The sequence below is a fragment of the Oryzias melastigma genome, linkage group LG14, assembly GCF_002922805.2.
Source record: "Oryzias melastigma strain HK-1 linkage group LG14, ASM292280v2, whole genome shotgun sequence".
NCBI lineage: Eukaryota > Metazoa > Chordata > Actinopteri > Beloniformes > Adrianichthyidae > Oryzias > Oryzias melastigma.
Window position 1 is genome coordinate 16,275,021 of NC_050525.1, and position 16,059 is coordinate 16,291,079.

The 16,059-nt window shown below is 37.0% G+C and overlaps 2 protein-coding genes across 6 annotated transcripts; both read left to right on the top strand.

Annotated features, from left to right (window-relative positions):
• The first annotated feature begins 25 nt into the window (after positions 1-25).
• haus1 (HAUS augmin-like complex, subunit 1) lies at positions 26-3,976 on the top strand. The gene is made up of 9 exons (XM_024266406.2): positions 26-180; positions 250-424; positions 1,302-1,437; positions 1,524-1,658; positions 1,827-1,950; positions 3,358-3,423; positions 3,527-3,598; positions 3,751-3,798; positions 3,879-3,976. Exons 1-9 carry the CDS (start codon positions 160-162, stop codon positions 3,921-3,923), a joined length of 822 nt encoding a protein of 273 aa, XP_024122174.1. The 5' UTR covers positions 26-159; the 3' UTR covers positions 3,924-3,976.
• A 3,011-nt stretch (positions 3,977-6,987) lies between these two features.
• eva1c (eva-1 homolog C (C. elegans)) lies at positions 6,988-15,813 on the top strand. Of its 5 annotated transcripts, none has more exons than XM_036215157.1 (9): positions 6,988-7,957; positions 8,081-8,150; positions 9,506-9,622; positions 9,855-9,978; positions 10,817-10,969; positions 12,347-12,490; positions 12,918-12,989; positions 13,053-13,145; positions 13,225-13,832. In XM_036215157.1, exons 3-9 carry the CDS (start codon positions 9,614-9,616, stop codon positions 13,656-13,658), a joined length of 1,029 nt encoding a protein of 342 aa, XP_036071050.1. In that variant the 5' UTR covers positions 6,988-7,957; positions 8,081-8,150; positions 9,506-9,613; the 3' UTR covers positions 13,659-13,832. The 5 variants fall into 5 exon arrangements, with proteins under 5 accessions (XP_036071050.1, XP_024117197.1, XP_024117189.1 ...); XM_024261412.2 differs by lacking the exon at positions 8,081-8,150 and adding an exon at positions 15,488-15,813 and having other exon boundaries at positions 6,992-7,957; positions 9,506-9,699; positions 13,225-13,561; XM_024261429.2 differs by lacking the exon at positions 8,081-8,150.
• Positions 15,814-16,059: the final 246 nt, after the last annotated feature.

The window sequence follows — 16,059 nt, forward strand, 5'->3', positions numbered from 1 at the left end:
GTCTACGTCAATATTTTCCCGATATCTCATTGGTTAAAAACCAGGAAGTTGTTACACCAAATCCGGTGGGCGAAACGGCGGTCTTTTGAGTTAGTTAAAATGCTATTCCTTTAAACTAATCTAAAAAGTGTATTTATTTTTTATTGCTTTCCAGTCAATATGGGTGAAAGGATAAAAAAGGTAATTTCCAGAGTTGTGTGAACTCAAATGAATGCGTTGAAATGTTAGCTTGTTTTGTTTTTGTCCCAGGTTAACAGCTGGCTCGGCTCAGTGTTTGGTGATCAGCCGGTGCCACAGTTTGAGGTAAATACAAGGACAATGGACATATTGTACCAGCTTTCACAGACCAGTGAAGCCCGGTGTAGTGACACCGCTCTGCTTGTAGAAGACCTCAGACAGAAAACGTCAGAATACCAGACAGAAGGTAAGTTGCAGTAAACGATCGTCCTTGGATGTAATTAGAAATGCCAATTTTATGCAAAAGTTATTTGCTGTCATGACCTGGTTTTAAGTCTGTGTCCACATATTCAATACCTACAGTTTACCACTTACTCTTGCAACATATGCACAAGGTGTTTGAGTTGCTGTTATTCCAGCACTTAAGTAACAATCTTCTCAATCAGAAATCTGTATTGTCAGTATAGTTAATGGGCAGATTTGACCATAAATTTTGTTATTATTAGACACCGTAAGAATGAGATAATCCGGATTAGACTCATAGAATGAAACATCACTTATACACAGAATGGCACTGAGATGGACAGGCTCCTTGTCCAGGGTGTACCCTGCCTTCAATTAACTGTGTCAAGGGATAGGCTCCAGCAACTCAATGACATTCAAAGGGATTCAACAGGTTTAGAGGATGGGTCTTTAGTGTTACAGATTTAATGTACTACATATGAATGTTAAAGCACTTCAACACCCGTCTTAGTGTTTCATATTTGACGTACAGCGGTCACCATATCATCTCAGAGAATCAAGAAGTATGTCTGGTGGAAAGTAAGAAGTCAGAATAAAGATTTATTGAAGTTTGAATTTGTCAAAACTATCAAGCTAATTTTCCTTTAAGCAGTTAATATTTACATTCCGTATCAAATAGTTGCACAAACTGGAGCAACCCTTTTAGGCATACAATTTGAGTTTCCCAAACTGAGAGAGCCCTAACCATTGACCATTGTAGATAAGGCAAGGACTTCACAAAACCTCATTTAAATCATTGAGAACAAAACATCACTTTAGGGAAAGATTTATTATTTTGATACTTGGAACATTTCTCTAAACTAAGGTGTTTATCTACCCAGCTATTTACCTGCAGGATGTTCTTCTAGAAGGGGTTGGTCTCTCTCCCACAAGCTTGTCAAAACCAGCTGCAGACTATGTGTCTGCTTTAGTGGACAGTGCTGTGGTGCTGGGAGTAAGAGATACATCACTGGGAAGGTACAGTCCGCCAATGTTTGTTTTGTTGCTAATTTAATCAGTTCTATGAAGAGTAGTACAAAGCATGACTATTTTTTGTCGTGTAGTTTTATGCCAGCTATCAACAGCCTCACCAATGAACTTCTGGAAGCGGAGAAGTCTAACAGAAGACTCGAGAGGGAACTTGGAGCTCTCAGAGAGAGACTTGGTTCCACTCTGGTGCTACGGGCAAACTTGCAAGAGTAAGAGTAGATGTTTGCACATCGATATTCAATGCATAGTCATATTATTTTGAATTAATAAATAAGTTATAAATAATAAATAAATATGCAAGATCATAGCCAAGGCTAATTTCAATGTTTTGCTTAAGGCTCACAAATTCAATGTTTTAAGTTTTCTTCCTTCTCCAGGGATATTGACAGAACTGCCAAATCTCAAGCAGTGGAGGGCTCTAAAGCAGAAGAAAGGCTGCTCACCATGGATTTTGTGGTGGCAAAGACCAGAGAGCTTACTAACAAATGGAAGAAATCAGAGGTTTGTTGTAGTGTTGTCTCTTTTTTTAATGCTTTGAAAGTATCGAGCTCCCTCATCACACTTGATATATTTCTTGGAAGGAAAGTTTTTAAATTAATCTTGGTTGTGCCTAAATTCTTTCACTACTTTGTGCACTTTATAGGGCCATTTTGTCCAAACCTACAATACTTAAATCTAGAAACTTCCCAGAAGACTCTACAAAAAAAAAACAAGTTGGCATAGATGCTGACTTTTTTCATTTGGAAAAAAAAGTTAAATACACTTTTTTTTGTGTAAATTTTCCAAGTTTTTGTAATTCAAATATAGCCTTTGTAAAATGTTCTTATTTATTAGATTGTTACTTCAGCAAATGGGTGGTGACATATTCGCAGCTTCAAAAAAAACATAAAAATCTTGTGAGCATGAGCGTGAGCGTGTTAAAATCCAGGTACATAGTTCTGCACTAAATGCAGTGGGGCAAAAAATATTGATTCAGCCACCAATTGTGCAAAATCTCTCACTTAAAAAAAATGAGAGAGGCCTTTCATGTTCACCATCATCACTATGAAATACAAAATGAGGAAAAAAGAAATCCAGAAAATCACATGGTTTGATTTTTACATTTATTTGCGATTTATGATGGATTTGGTCACCTACAAATAAGCAGGATTTCTGTCTTCCACAGAGCTGTAACTCTTCTGTTAGAGGATCCTCTGTCCTCCACTCGTTACCTGTATTAATGACACCTGTTTGAACTCGTTATCTAAATAAAAGACACCCGACTACAACCTCAAACTGTCACCCAAATTAACAAAATGTTTTTTTTTTTTTTTTTTGTAAACACTTAAAATCAATTAAATATTTTAAAGAGAGTATTTAAACAAAAAGTGTACAGGTGAAACTTTTCTGTACCTCTTTAAAGCTGCCATTCTGAACATGAGGGACTTTTTTAAAATGATAGAATTAAGATTATAAATTTCTTCTATACTCTTTTTAACTACAGTAGTTTCGTCCAATTAATGGCAGACTGTATGCAATAAGGTCTTAAAGTTTGCTGATCATGGTTTGTCATTACTACATCAATATAAGTAAAATCCTTTCTGAAAAGAAAAACTTCATTCCAGATTTCGAGGGGATTTTAAGAGGCAAAAGTTGAAATTTTTTTAGGGAAATAAGATTTAATTTAAGAACATTAATAAATCCCACAACAGAGAAATTAATTAAAATGCATGATGTAAATGATACATCTCACCTCAACCTAATCCAATTGAACATTAGCTCCAATCTAACACATTGAGTCAACTGGACTTGAATCATGGAATAGTCCAGATTTGGAGGCCAGAGACATGATACAGTGTTTAAAATTCATCTCAACATTTTAAAAATATATTTTTATGGTTTATCATCTTCATTGTGTCCATCCTCCAGGCTCAGCTGGCATCCAGGAACATGGATAAATCCATCACCCACCAGGCCATTGTGCAACTGGCCGAGGTATTTCGTTCCTCCCACATACATCCAGTCGTTGCCACGGAAATAAACAACTTGCATTGTCTGCTTTTAGGATTTGAAACATGTCTTATTTATCTCTCCACAGGAAGTCGGTGCCCTGAAAACGGAAATAATCCCCCTGAAAAAAAAGCTGGAGTCATACTTGGACCTCAGCCCAGTATGTTTTCTTTTAGCTTGTCTCAGAATTTTCAATCAGTTTCCTGCAAATGACAATACTATTACAATTTATATCTTGTTTTTTAAGGAAAAAAAAGTTACTGAACATTTATTTTAAGTATTTTGAATGTGCTGTAAACTTACTGTTCCCAGAACCCGTCTCTAGCACAAGTTGAGATAGAAGAAGCAAAAAGAGAGCTGGTAAGTAAGTGTCTGGCATGGGAGTTCAGTTATGAAGCAGGAGGGATTTCTAACTCTTTATTTTGTTTCTTTCATTACAGGCTGCAATTGATTCTCAACTTGAAGAAAATTTGAATTTCAATTGAGGACCTGTTAAATGGAAAAATGATTAAAAATAAACTTTTTCTCTTTTAAAGTCCCACTCTAATCATCTTTTGGTTTGTATAAAAAGTGAACTTTTAATCAAGATTATGGCGTTTTTGAGGACATAATTTCTGCAGAGCGGCAGTAGTTCATTATAAATTTGCCTCTGAGTTGAGGGCGGGACCATTGACATAGAGCAAAAATCTGGCATAATTTTTGTGGCTACATGTGTAGATGCAATGATTTTGTCAATTTAAGGTGCATCATACATCCTCTTTTAACGGCATGTTTGAGGTCAAACAGTTCAAAGTCAGGTTTTTCAGTCCTCCGTTGATTGGAAATGTTTGTATCTTCTTTTCCTGTTTGTTACAAGTTACTTCAACAATAATTTACTGTTTTGTCTGTTGTTCACTTGATACATTAGATTTAGACTACATTAGAAAAAAATCTCTTTCTAGGCCTTTAAAACAAAAAAAAAAAAAAAAAAAGGTTTTTCTTCATATGTTTTGTGACTCCTAATGATGGTAGAAGTTGAAAATAACTGTTGTGCCTCAGGACTGTGACTATATCTCAAGCCAGAAATATTAGCATTTACTCTAATGCAATTGTTTGAGAAGCTGGACCACATGCCTATGTCAAAAAATATAAGTAGGAGGAGCGTTGACTTTTGCAGCGACATTTCCTCCGGCTTTTGACAGGGCACGTGAAAGGAGTTCTAAATCCTCTCCCAGGACGCCTGAAGCTAATTCACACTGGGAACAGAATCAACTTGTCCCGTCTGTATGCAAAATACCACCCCAGAGTTCCTGCCCTTGGAGCGGAGCATAAAGACCTCAGCGGTTTCTGTAAACTTGCCTGCTCTGCGGTCTGACATGGAGATCGGCCCGTTTCCATGGAGCGGGTCACGGATGTGGGATGGGGAGCAGATTCCCCTGCTGGGGCTCCCGACTTCATTGAAAGTCACCATGTGAGGAGGGTATCAAGGAAAGAGAACCAAAAAAGCATTTGTTCAAAAATCCAGACATTTATTGGACAGGTTTGTACTCATCCCTGTGTACTATTACGGCAATTCATAAAGACAGAAAGGGGAAACTAACAGTACTGGGATGTGATCTTTTGTTGTAGCTATACATGTTAAACTATAGTGTGTTGTTTTAAGCCCCAATAACCTTTTTATTTGTGTTCAGATTTTTTCCAAGCTTTTCTAAAAAATTAAGCACTATTTATGGAGTAAATTCTCAGAAATCTGTATGTATTCACTTGACTTGAAGTTCTAAAAAAGACAAAAATATTCCACAGGAAATTTGCATATACTTTGTAATGTGTACTTTGGCAGTTCAAGATTCTTGGCGTGTGCAGATGTTCTTGTTCTGCAAAGGCTTCATGCCAGAACTAATTAAAACACACACAACATATTAGCCTCACACAGATTTACCTGACGCACGTGTTGGCATCTAACAGCTGACATAAATGATCAATGGCAATGCTTAAACTCACTATTATCCCATGAGCTTCACATCAGTTATTAATCCAGTACCTTTCATATCATATTAAAATACGCATTTAAGAGACTCATATATTACTAACATGATCAAAACAGCCCTTAGAAAAACTATTGTATAAAACTCGGTCCATGTTTTCTGCACTGTAGTTCATCATCATTCCACTAGGGGGAGTAGAAGGGCTTTTCCTGCTCATTTCAAAATGGCTGCTTCCATTAAATTTCAAAAAGTTTATCTGATTTTCTAAACTTTGGTAAGAAAAACTACTTTATTATTTTTCGTTACTTTCTGTGTTAAATAATGTAAAATTTGTTGATAGTTAATTGTCTATAATACATTTACACCGTTAAAAATGTGTGTATCAAATTTAAGACAGTGGGTAAAAAATATACTTTTTTTTCTGAACACTTGTAATATTTTTGCATTTTAAGCTAACATTGTTGTGAGCTAAGTTACTACATTACCCAACATGTCTTAATTCATACTATCTACATCTATTAAAATAGTACTGCAGATTTTTTTTTAAGTTCATCAACAGGTTTAAAATAAATTTAAAATCATAAAAAATGAATTTTGTGTCAATTCTTTGGTGTGGCCTTTATATGGTTAAATGTAAAAAAATAACTTTTTGTGATTGACCACATCTTAATTAGAGGTCCCACAGAAATAGATAAAGAACTAATTACATTGAGATCAGCTAAAATCCTTCCAAATTCTCCTTTTCATGGGCATCAGCATGCAGGGCACATAGATGTAAAGATGTCTTATTTCTTGGCTCAAAATTAAAGCAAAATCTTATTGCCAGTGATTCTATCAGATGTCTCAAATTAAGTCTCTTTAAGAAGAAGTAATGATGCTAACTCTCTCTCTTTCTTTAACCCTAGTCTTACAGGTAAAAGTGACTCACTACCATTTTGGTTGTAAAAACTTTAAATAAAATACAACATATACATTTCCAATTTGAAATTGTATGATTTTTTTTTTTTCCCTTAAAGAACTCCATCATTATAAAAAGGGATGCTTTTTGGTTTACGTTACACCACTAGGGTACAAATATTGTCTTAGTGTTCATTTTGACCCATGAATTCTAAAAGTATTTGAACACCAGACACAAATATCAAAGGCCAGAGGAAGGGGTGTGGCTTTCCAACAAGCTCACTCCTGATTAGTGAGAGCGATTACCAGAGAAATTATGGCTCAGACTGACCAATCATTGACAGCTCCAAAATGGTGAAATCTTGAAAAAAAGGGGACTAAAATGACTTTGTTGGAACTAGAGGTAAGGCATTTTCATGGTCTGCAGCTGGGTCCACTTAAAAGAAAAATACGTAATTTCTGCCCCTGAAAGAAAAAAAAAACTTATCCTAAAAAAAACACACACACACAAAAAAAGATTCTGTTGACAAAGAAATTCCAGATTGACAATTTTTTCCCTATTTAATTGAAAAGTAAATAAACTACATTTATATGCACCTCAATTATGTTTAAAAAATAAAATGTTGTGACATTGATTTTGTATTTTAGAGAAGTACATGTTCTGCTGACTATCTTTTTTATTGTGTAACAAAAAATATGATAAAATTGAGTTAACCCCTTAAGGGCTGTTGTCTCAAATTTGTGACAAACCAAATAAGCTGTAAAATTACCTAAATGTTACATTTATTTAAAAGTAAAACTATACGTAAACATCTTTTTTCATTGCTGGGAATACATTTAGGTGTTAAAGTTACACATTGCACAATAGATTTTGGATTTAAAATTAAATTGAGCTGCTTCATGTTGGGGCCTTTGGATCATTTTTGACCCGTAGGATAAGGGGAGTAAACATTTTTTTGTTTAAGATAAAAAAAAAAAAAAAAAAAAAGATTTGTCATTTGGTGTTCAAGCAAAGCCATAGTTGTCTGACTTCATAACAAACAAACAATAATGAAAGAAACAAAAAAAATACGCAAGACATTTATTTTTTGTAAAACTGATTCAGCTAAAAAAAAAAAATTGCACGTTTTTTTTTTTTTTTGAAAAGTATGAAGAAAGGAGGAAACACACAGACCAATCAGAGAGCGTCGGTCCTGTTCCCTTTAAAACAGTTGTCCGTGCCACGCCCACTCTGAAATCCCCACTCACTCTCACTCCAAGTCTTATTTTAGTTCCACAAGGATCCATTCACAAATCCACTAATGTGCGTTGATGAGCACGCGTACACTGCGGGGTGGTGATTAGTGGATGGATCAGCGCGCGCGCGCGCCGATCGCCTCTCAGCCACTTCTGATCAACTTGTTGCGCAGCTGCTATTTCTGACCTCCTCCGTGGTCCACGTTTGGTGCTGCTGACCCACTCTTATTGTGGATGAAGATCGGAGGAAGCGCCTCGCCTTCACCGTGGATTTAACCCCGCTTTTTTACTATGACCGAACGGACGGGGGATGCGAGTCATGAGCTGGACCCGTCCTTGTCCCGGACCGGACTGGATCAGCCTCCTCTGCCTCGCTTTACTCCTGTGGACCAGGCGCGTCAACGGGCTCTCTGACTTTTCAAGTAAGGTGGTGATGATGATGATTTGACTGTTGCACAACTCAGTTATATATTGAGAAGGAAAAGCCCCGCAGGAACAACGCGGAGCTCTTTCACCACAATCACATTCTCTGACTTTGCCGCCAGGAGTGATCGAATTGGGTGAAAGCCAGTAGCTGTAATTTGCCACCCAGGAAGAGAAGATTCAGTTAGAGAGGTCTGTAAAAGCTTTTGGAGCAACATGAGACACCCCCCCTCCCAAAGCTCTGAAAAGGTCAACTACTCTGACCCCCCCCAGACTGACTGGTTTTCATTCAGATTTAAGTTAATATTTGGGGGTGTAACGATTAATTTAGAGTAATCAATTAAGTAATTAAGTTAATTTTTAGGTTATAGTGAAACAGATCAAATCAAAATGATCCAATATCCACTTTGAATCGTATCGTCATCTACAAATAATGATGTAAATCAAATCAAAATGAATTACTACACCCCTATTCCTCTTGCATACACATTTAAAATAATATTATCATCCTGTCTATTCACAATAAATACTTTTTATGCTGGTTAAAGTCATGAAACTATAAAAAAAGACAACTTTTCAACAGAAGTCTACAACTATAGCACCCCCCCCCCCTCCATTTTGTACATATATTAGAAGAATGTCAAAATATTAGAAGAATAGTGGTTAAATTTTAAAGAACAAAAGTCAACATTTTACGAGATTATGATCATAAAATTACAGAGAAAAAATGACAAAATTAAAGTTTTAAAATATGAAAATGTCAAACTTTTAGGGGGAAGTCATCCCAATATGAGGGGAAGAAAAATCAAAATTTTACAAGATTAAAATGGTAAAATTATGAGAAAAGATCAAACATTTTACAAAAATAAAGTGGTACAAATATGAAAAAAGAGTCAAAATTTTAAGAGATTAATGTCATAATGTAATGACAAAAAGTCAAAATTATAAGAAATTATAAGAAACATAAAATTTTATAGGATCAAAGTTGTAAAATTATGGGAAAAAATCAATTTTTTATGAGAATAAAGTAGTACAATTATCAGAAAAAATGTAAAAATTTTAGACGATTGAAGTTGTAAAATTATGAGAGAAAAAAATATTAAGGTCAAACTTATATGAAATTAAAGGTCGTAAAATGATGAGAAAAAGTCTAAATTTTCCGAGAATAAGGTGATAGAAGTAAGAGAAAAAAAAAATCTAATTTTTCAGAGAATTAAATGGTAAAATTATGAGGAAAAAAAATCAAAATTTCAAAATTTCTCAAAATGTTCCAAAAATAAAGTTGTCCAATTAAGAAAAAAACCTCATCATTGTCAGAGAATAGAGTGGTACAATTAAGAGAAAAAACACCAAATTTTACGACAATAAAGTCATGAAATTAAAAGATAAAATTTCAAAATTTTACAACTTAAAAACTCAACATTTTATGAGATAAAAGTTGCACAATAAGAAAAAAATCTCCAAATATTGCAACAATAAAGCTGTAATTTCACAAAGAACAAATCATCCTTTTCTCCCGGAATAAGAATCCTCTCCTTGTGTGACAGACTACCTGTCCAGGATCCTCACCAGCCACTCCGCCCACGCCTGTGACGGGACGCCCCTGCGGCTCCACTGCCCTCGCCATTCCACCATCTCCATCCAGTCGGCCTTCTATGGGAGCGGTGAGGTGTGGCCGTGTAGAGTAGAGCCTCCACTCAGAGCCCACAACCACAGCTGTGCAGCTTTTACCGCTCTACAGGTGCATCTGAGAAACATTTGTGAAACTTTCACAGACAAGGATAACGGAGCGGTTTAAAGTCTTGATTTATATTTTAGAACATCATTGAACATTTTTCTATGTAGGAAATAGGAATCGCATCTTAAAGTCGGCTTATCTCTGTATTTGTTTTGCAGAAGCTCTTATCAGAGTGTCAGAGCCACAGAGACTGCCAGCTGCCGGTAAATCATCTGCTGTTTGGGAAGGACCCCTGCCCTGGTACCACCAAGTACCTCCATGTGGAATACAAGTGCAAACCTGGTACTTTAGAACTCACTTTTTAAAGACCCGCTAGGATTAAAAATTGGGTTTTGGGCATTTGGGAGAAAATATATAAAAAATGATATAGAATTTCTGAGTATTTCTTTATTCAAATAGTTGTGAAGAGACTACAAAATACAGTGGACGGCCCACAATCCTATTATCCACTTGTAGACGACTAGATCTGTGTTGTTGTTTTCACACTAAAACTAAATTTATAAAACTAAATTCTTAAAAAGTAACTCTTTAATGCGGACTGAACATTGGGATGCAGCCGGTACCGGTACCCTAACCCTAGCTTGGTCCATTTCTGGAACCAGTACTGATCCATGTCCAATCCCAGGTTGAGGTTAGGGTTAGGTTACCGTTGCAGTCCACGTTCCAGTACTGGTTCGGTACCAGTTTGCGGCCTGGAGGTTGGGGAGCCTTGATCTGTTGGTACGTCAAAAAAATGACGAGTTGAGGACACTCAGAACATCAAATTTTGATGCGGAAGGTCCCTAACCATGCGTCAGTATGTGACGACTTGGGAATTAGAATGTGTTGCAATATGTTACCAGCACAAGACAACATCGGACTCTTAGCACCAAAAATCTGAAATGATCTGGTGGGCCGGATGTAATCATCCAATACGGCCCCTGAGCCTTGACTTTGACACTCGTGTAAACAGATGGATGATGGGAAGTGGAGACGGACTTACTCCACGGCAATAGTCCTGCCCACAACTAAGAGGTGAAAAATGCTATAAATAAAGATTGATTTCACTTCTGTGACAGTTTCAAATTCACCAACTGAATTCCCAAAGATAAAAACCTTAAACTTGTTTCTTTTCACTTAGCTGAACACAAACGACTGTTGGTATGTGAGGGAGAGACCATGGTCCTGCACTGCAAGCCCCCCAGGGTGCTGAACATCTATGCAGCTGTCTACGGCAGACGTCTGGGTCAGACAGACACCTGCCCCTCTCCCCTCTCAAGACCACCCCCGTTTGGTGAGTCACTGAGGACTCGCATGTGGAATAAGTACTGACAGCAAAGGTATGGAGGGGGGTTTGTGCCACTATATTGCAAGCAAAAGTCACAGTTTGGAGATCAAAATTTTATAAACAAAATGTAAAGTGTTGCAAATAAAATATTTAATTTTTGCTTGTAAAGAATATTTTTGCATTTGCATTTTTTTTTCTTGAAAAAAAAAACTTTTTGCGAACAAACAAATTTAGATGTGCAGTGCCTCATCTTGCTGTCACCTTATGCGTTCAACTTTTTCTCTCAGTGTTAAGTTTGTGTCACCTCAGAAATCACTCCGTAACTTTCCCCTATCTTTGATTTTTTGTTGATATGTTTCTATTTTGTTTAATGTTTGTGCTAGCTAGCTGATTTGAAAAATATTTTTGAAAGCAAAAAATAAATAAATAAATAAATTAAGCAAAACAAAATTTTTTTGAACGACAATTTTTTTAGAGCAAATATTAAATGTTTTAAATTTGCAAATTATGACTTTTTCTTAACACTTCACATTTTGTTTGCAATTTAGAAAATTTTGATCTCAAAGTGTGACTTTTGCTTGCAATATGGTGGCACAAAACTCTCTCCATAGAAAGTGAGATGAGACATAATCCAACTAAGGGAAAAAAGTTTGCAAACACAAAAATATTTTTGGAAAGTTAAAAAAAAAAGTTTGGAAACACAAAAATATTTGAAAGAAAAAAATTGGTTTGCAAATGTTAATATATTTTTTTAAATCAAAGAATAAAATGTTCGCTCTAAAAAAATTACCAAAGCAAAAAAAAGTTTTTGAAAGTGAATAATAAATATTTTCATTTGCAAATTATGTTTTTTTTCTTAATACTTTATATTTAGAAAATTTTGATCTCAAACTGACTTTTGTTTGCAATGTGGTGGCACAAAAATCTCTCCATAGAAAGTGAGATGAAACATAATGCAACTAAAACAATTGTGCTGCAATTACAAAAACATTTTTTAAGGGAAAAAAGTTTGCAAACACAAAAATATTTTTTTAAGTAAAAAAAATTTGCAAACACACAAAAAAATGGTGGCACAAAAATCCCTCCATAAAACAGCAGTTTTCTTGAATGCACTGCAGCTATAGCACCATCCATTGTAGAAACATTCCTTTCAAATTACTGAGAGCTTCTTCAGCTAAAAGTCCAAGAAAAGGAGGAAATATTTGCTTATTTTCAAGCCAAACTTGATACAGCAATTTATGCCTTAGACAAATTACAGCTTTGAGGTCATATTTGAACTGCATGCACACATTATTTAACATTTTTGGATTAAAAAGGGGGATTTTTCACAAACAGGATTCACACACTGATGCCGTTCCCTTTTGTGTTTGCTCCCCTTCACAGAGTGCTTGAACCATGAGGCCCTGCACATGGTGTCCGAGTCCTGCTACAGCAAACAAAAGTGTGCCGTTACCGTCGGCAACCAAACCTTTAGGGACCCTTGCTTTCCAGGAACCAGGAAGTACCTCAGTGTTCTCTATTCTTGTGGTGGGTCCCTACTCTGCTTCCTCATTCTTGAGGCTGTTATCATGATCATGGGGAGAAACTTTAAAAATAAAAGCACACTCCCACGATGTTATGATTGGCTTACGTCATCCAAGCTTTTGTTTTGGCCTTTTTTTCCCCCTTATTGTTGGTTCCGTCGTAAAGTCTTATCTGCAGGTTCCAGCTGCTCTTTTTCCTTCACACCCAAAAACATACCAGCAGGCTGTAATTCTGACTTTTACAGAAACTGGAGGAGGGAAAACACTCCTCACTCTGGCAGTTTTGGCTCTATTTAGAGCACAACAATGTGCCAACCTTTTAGGGCGGGTTATTCTTATCCCAGAATGAGTATTCCTGATTTGAGATTCCATTATAGGCCCGTTTTGGACATGGGGGACACACACAAACTGACTGTTTCTCCTTCCAACAGTCCCACAGACTTTATTAAAGGAGGCAGATCCAAGCTTTTTAAGCTCCACCCCCTTTCCAAGCACGAAAAAAGGTAATATTGCTCTTCTGTTTTCATGTTTTACAGCAAATGTTTTATGGTTCGTTTCTTCTGCAGACCTGGGAGAGCCGTCCTCCAAAGGGTCGGGCAGGCCAGAAAACTCAGGAGCAATGATGAGCAACTCCCTCCTAACATACACCTACATCAGAGGTAAAACGTTCACCTGGAACTTTACATCCTGTGCTTGTGGAAAAAACAAACCTGCTTATCATCCTCTAAATCTGCACAGAGCACCCAGAAATGGCGGCTCTGCTCTTCACGTCCAGCGTGTGCGTCGGCCTTCTCTTTACACTGCTGGCTCTGTCGGTGCGCGTGACCTGCAGAGGGCGACAGCTCAGAGGTCGCCAGGTCACAACAAGCAAGCCTGGAAGCCCGGCTGTTTGTTGTGAAGACAATGAGGATGGAGACGAAAAGGAAGATGAAACCGTCACCGAGGGTTCTTTACTCTCCGCTGCAGAAAGGACGGACATAAACAGTTGGGAGGACGCGACTTATGTGAGTGAAGCAGCTGAACTGGCTGAGAGGATCGAACGGCGAGAGATGATCATTCAAGAGATTTGGATGAACTCTTACCCAATGTTCCCTCTAAGCTGCGCACGTGCGCAATTGCGCACTGCTCCCACGCCCGTTGCGCACAGCAAATCTATTCTGCGCACAACATAAAATTTATTCTAAACTTTAAATAAAATTATCATATAAGTAGGGCTGTAAAACGCATTAATTTGACATGTGCTTGATGCCGACAATTTTTTTGACGCATTAATCGCGGACTTTCTCATAGTGCCTTTCCATTCCGCGCGCGCGGGCGTCCCGCCCCTCTCTCACCGGCTGCTCTCACTAGATCACCGGCGGGTCTCCAACCACCGAGCTGCTAGCTAAACCCGGCCGGCGCTAGGACTTGGAGAGCTCATCCACTCTAACCCGGCTCCAGTTCGCGTTCAGTACCACGTCTGGTGGTACCGGTGTAGGTACGAGTAGATGTGGTACCTACACCGGCTCGCGTCCGGCGCCGCGTCCCGAGAGCTGCGCTACCCCCGACGTTCTGAACAGCAAGCTCACCGGGGGACGTTTTAAATGTTCTGGAGGTTTAAGCGTGATTCAACCCCAGCATAGCGGTCTGTCTGCCGGCATATTCATCACGTGAACTCCGCTGAGCTGCAGCCAGAGCACACGGCGGCAGTAGGCTAACAGACTGAGTGCAAAGTCATGGAATATGTACGCATTTTACTGCGACCGTGTTGGACTGTCAAACCATCCACAGTGTATCCCGCTTTTCCCAGTCTTTAATGTTTTAAAAAACAAAAGTTCATTGGAAATGATAAATCTCTATTTCATTTATTACTGCAGTTCAGCAGAGGAGGAAAAGATTTGGTCCTGACAAAAAATGAACATGAAAGTGTTATGGAAATTAGATTTTTGATGTTTTTTATTTTATTTTACTGAACGTTGATTGAAGTTTAGAATTTAAAATGCCCTTCACTTGCACTTGGGCTTTTCTTAGGCAAGGCAAGTTTATTTGTATAGCACATTTAATGTACAGAGACAATTCAAAGTGCTTTACATAAAACATTAAAAGAAACAATCAAAAGAAATAGTAAAAAATGTGATCATTAAAATAAAATTAAAAGATAAGTAGGTATTTTATGTTACAGCCTTTTATTGTTAAGAAAGTTTATCTCAATACAATGTTACAAAATAAAGTATTTCTGATGAAAACTATAAATTTCGTCATTCCTGTTTTCATAATTAATGTAGAACTGCTAAATTCCATGAAGCACACATTTTTTTTCCTTAAAAAAAGGCCACATAATAATTTGCGATTAATCGCGAGTTAACTCAGGACAAAATGCTCTGTTAATGTGTTCTGTGTTGCATTGTTGCTCCAGTGTGATTGGATGAGTGTGGGGGTGGGCGGAGGAGCAGGAGAATATAAGAAGGGTTGAGGGAGCATGAAGGAATGTAATGAGGAACGAGCCAATGAGAGCACTTTATCGTTTGTGTTGTATTCGGCGTGGTTACGGCCGACAGTAACCGCTTACAAGTTTATTAAGAGCTGCGCGGTTGGAAACGGTCGCCTCCGCCTCTTCATTGCATCCTGACGGACGCTACAGTATGTTTGCTATTTTAACTACTATTTGTATCTTTCTTTTATTTATTATGGAAAGCACTTCAAGATTCTTTGTAGCAGGAAAAGTCCTAAACAATTAAAGTGGAGTTTGAATGTATTCCCAGACATCAGGACCCGCTTCCTGAATGTTTCTTACTTTTCATTGTAATTGTTGCAAATCACTCACATTGAACACAATTTGATGAACATTTATTAGTTTCATTCTTTTAATAAGCTACATGACTTGTTAAGATAAGAGATTTCAGACAGTTGAAATATAGACGTGAATACAGAGTGAACCCTCATTGTTGCTCACTGCGGTCGAAGGAGCGCTCAGTGAGTTTCTGTGTTTGCTCAGACGCACAAAAAATTAGAGGGAACATTGCTCTTACCTGAACGGCAGCTCCTGTTAATCCCCATTTCTTCTGGATATTCCACAGCATGTTATGGATTCACGCCATAAAAACCTTTTTATTTTGTACAGCGGCTCTCATTTTCCTAAATATTGTAAATTATTTTGCAAAATTCATAGCAAAGTTTTATAAAAACATATATTACCAGTTGGAATACTTTATTATGTAAAGGTTAATTAAAAAATAATTTAAATATTTATCTTGGTTTGTTTCCACTCCAACGGCATATTAGTGTCACCATAACAAAAAGAAAAATTAACATGTATGAGAATAAAGTTGTAAAAATAATAAAAATAAAAGAAATAAGAAGGATTTTACAAGATTAAAGTTATACAATTGTGAGAAAAAAATCAAAGTCGTAGATTTATGAAAAAAGTCACAATGTTACAAGACTACAGTTGTAAAATTATGAGAAATTTGTAAATTTTTTCACAAAAAAATGGTACGGTACAAGAAAAATGTCAAAATTTTACGTGATTAGTCATTTACTTGAGATTTTTTTTATGAGAATGAAGTCATAAAATGATGAAAAAAATCGCATAAG

Coding starts and splice junctions, on each gene's coding strand:
- haus1 (XM_024266406.2), top strand. CDS start 160: ATGGGTGAAAGGATAAAAAAG. Junction 1,438..1,523: donor AGAGATACATCACTGGGAAG/GTACAGTCCGCC, acceptor TTTGTCGTGTAG/TTTTATGCCAGCTATCAACA. Junction 1,659..1,826: donor CTACGGGCAAACTTGCAAGA/GTAAGAGTAGAT, acceptor TTCCTTCTCCAG/GGATATTGACAGAACTGCCA.
- eva1c (XM_024261406.2), top strand. CDS start 7,846: ATGCGAGTCATGAGCTGGACCCGTCCTTGTCCCGGACCGGACTGGATC. Junction 9,700..9,854: donor CAGCTTTTACCGCTCTACAG/GTGCATCTGAGA, acceptor TTTGTTTTGCAG/AAGCTCTTATCAGAGTGTCA. Junction 12,491..12,917: donor CAGTGTTCTCTATTCTTGTG/GTGGGTCCCTAC, acceptor TCCTTCCAACAG/TCCCACAGACTTTATTAAAG.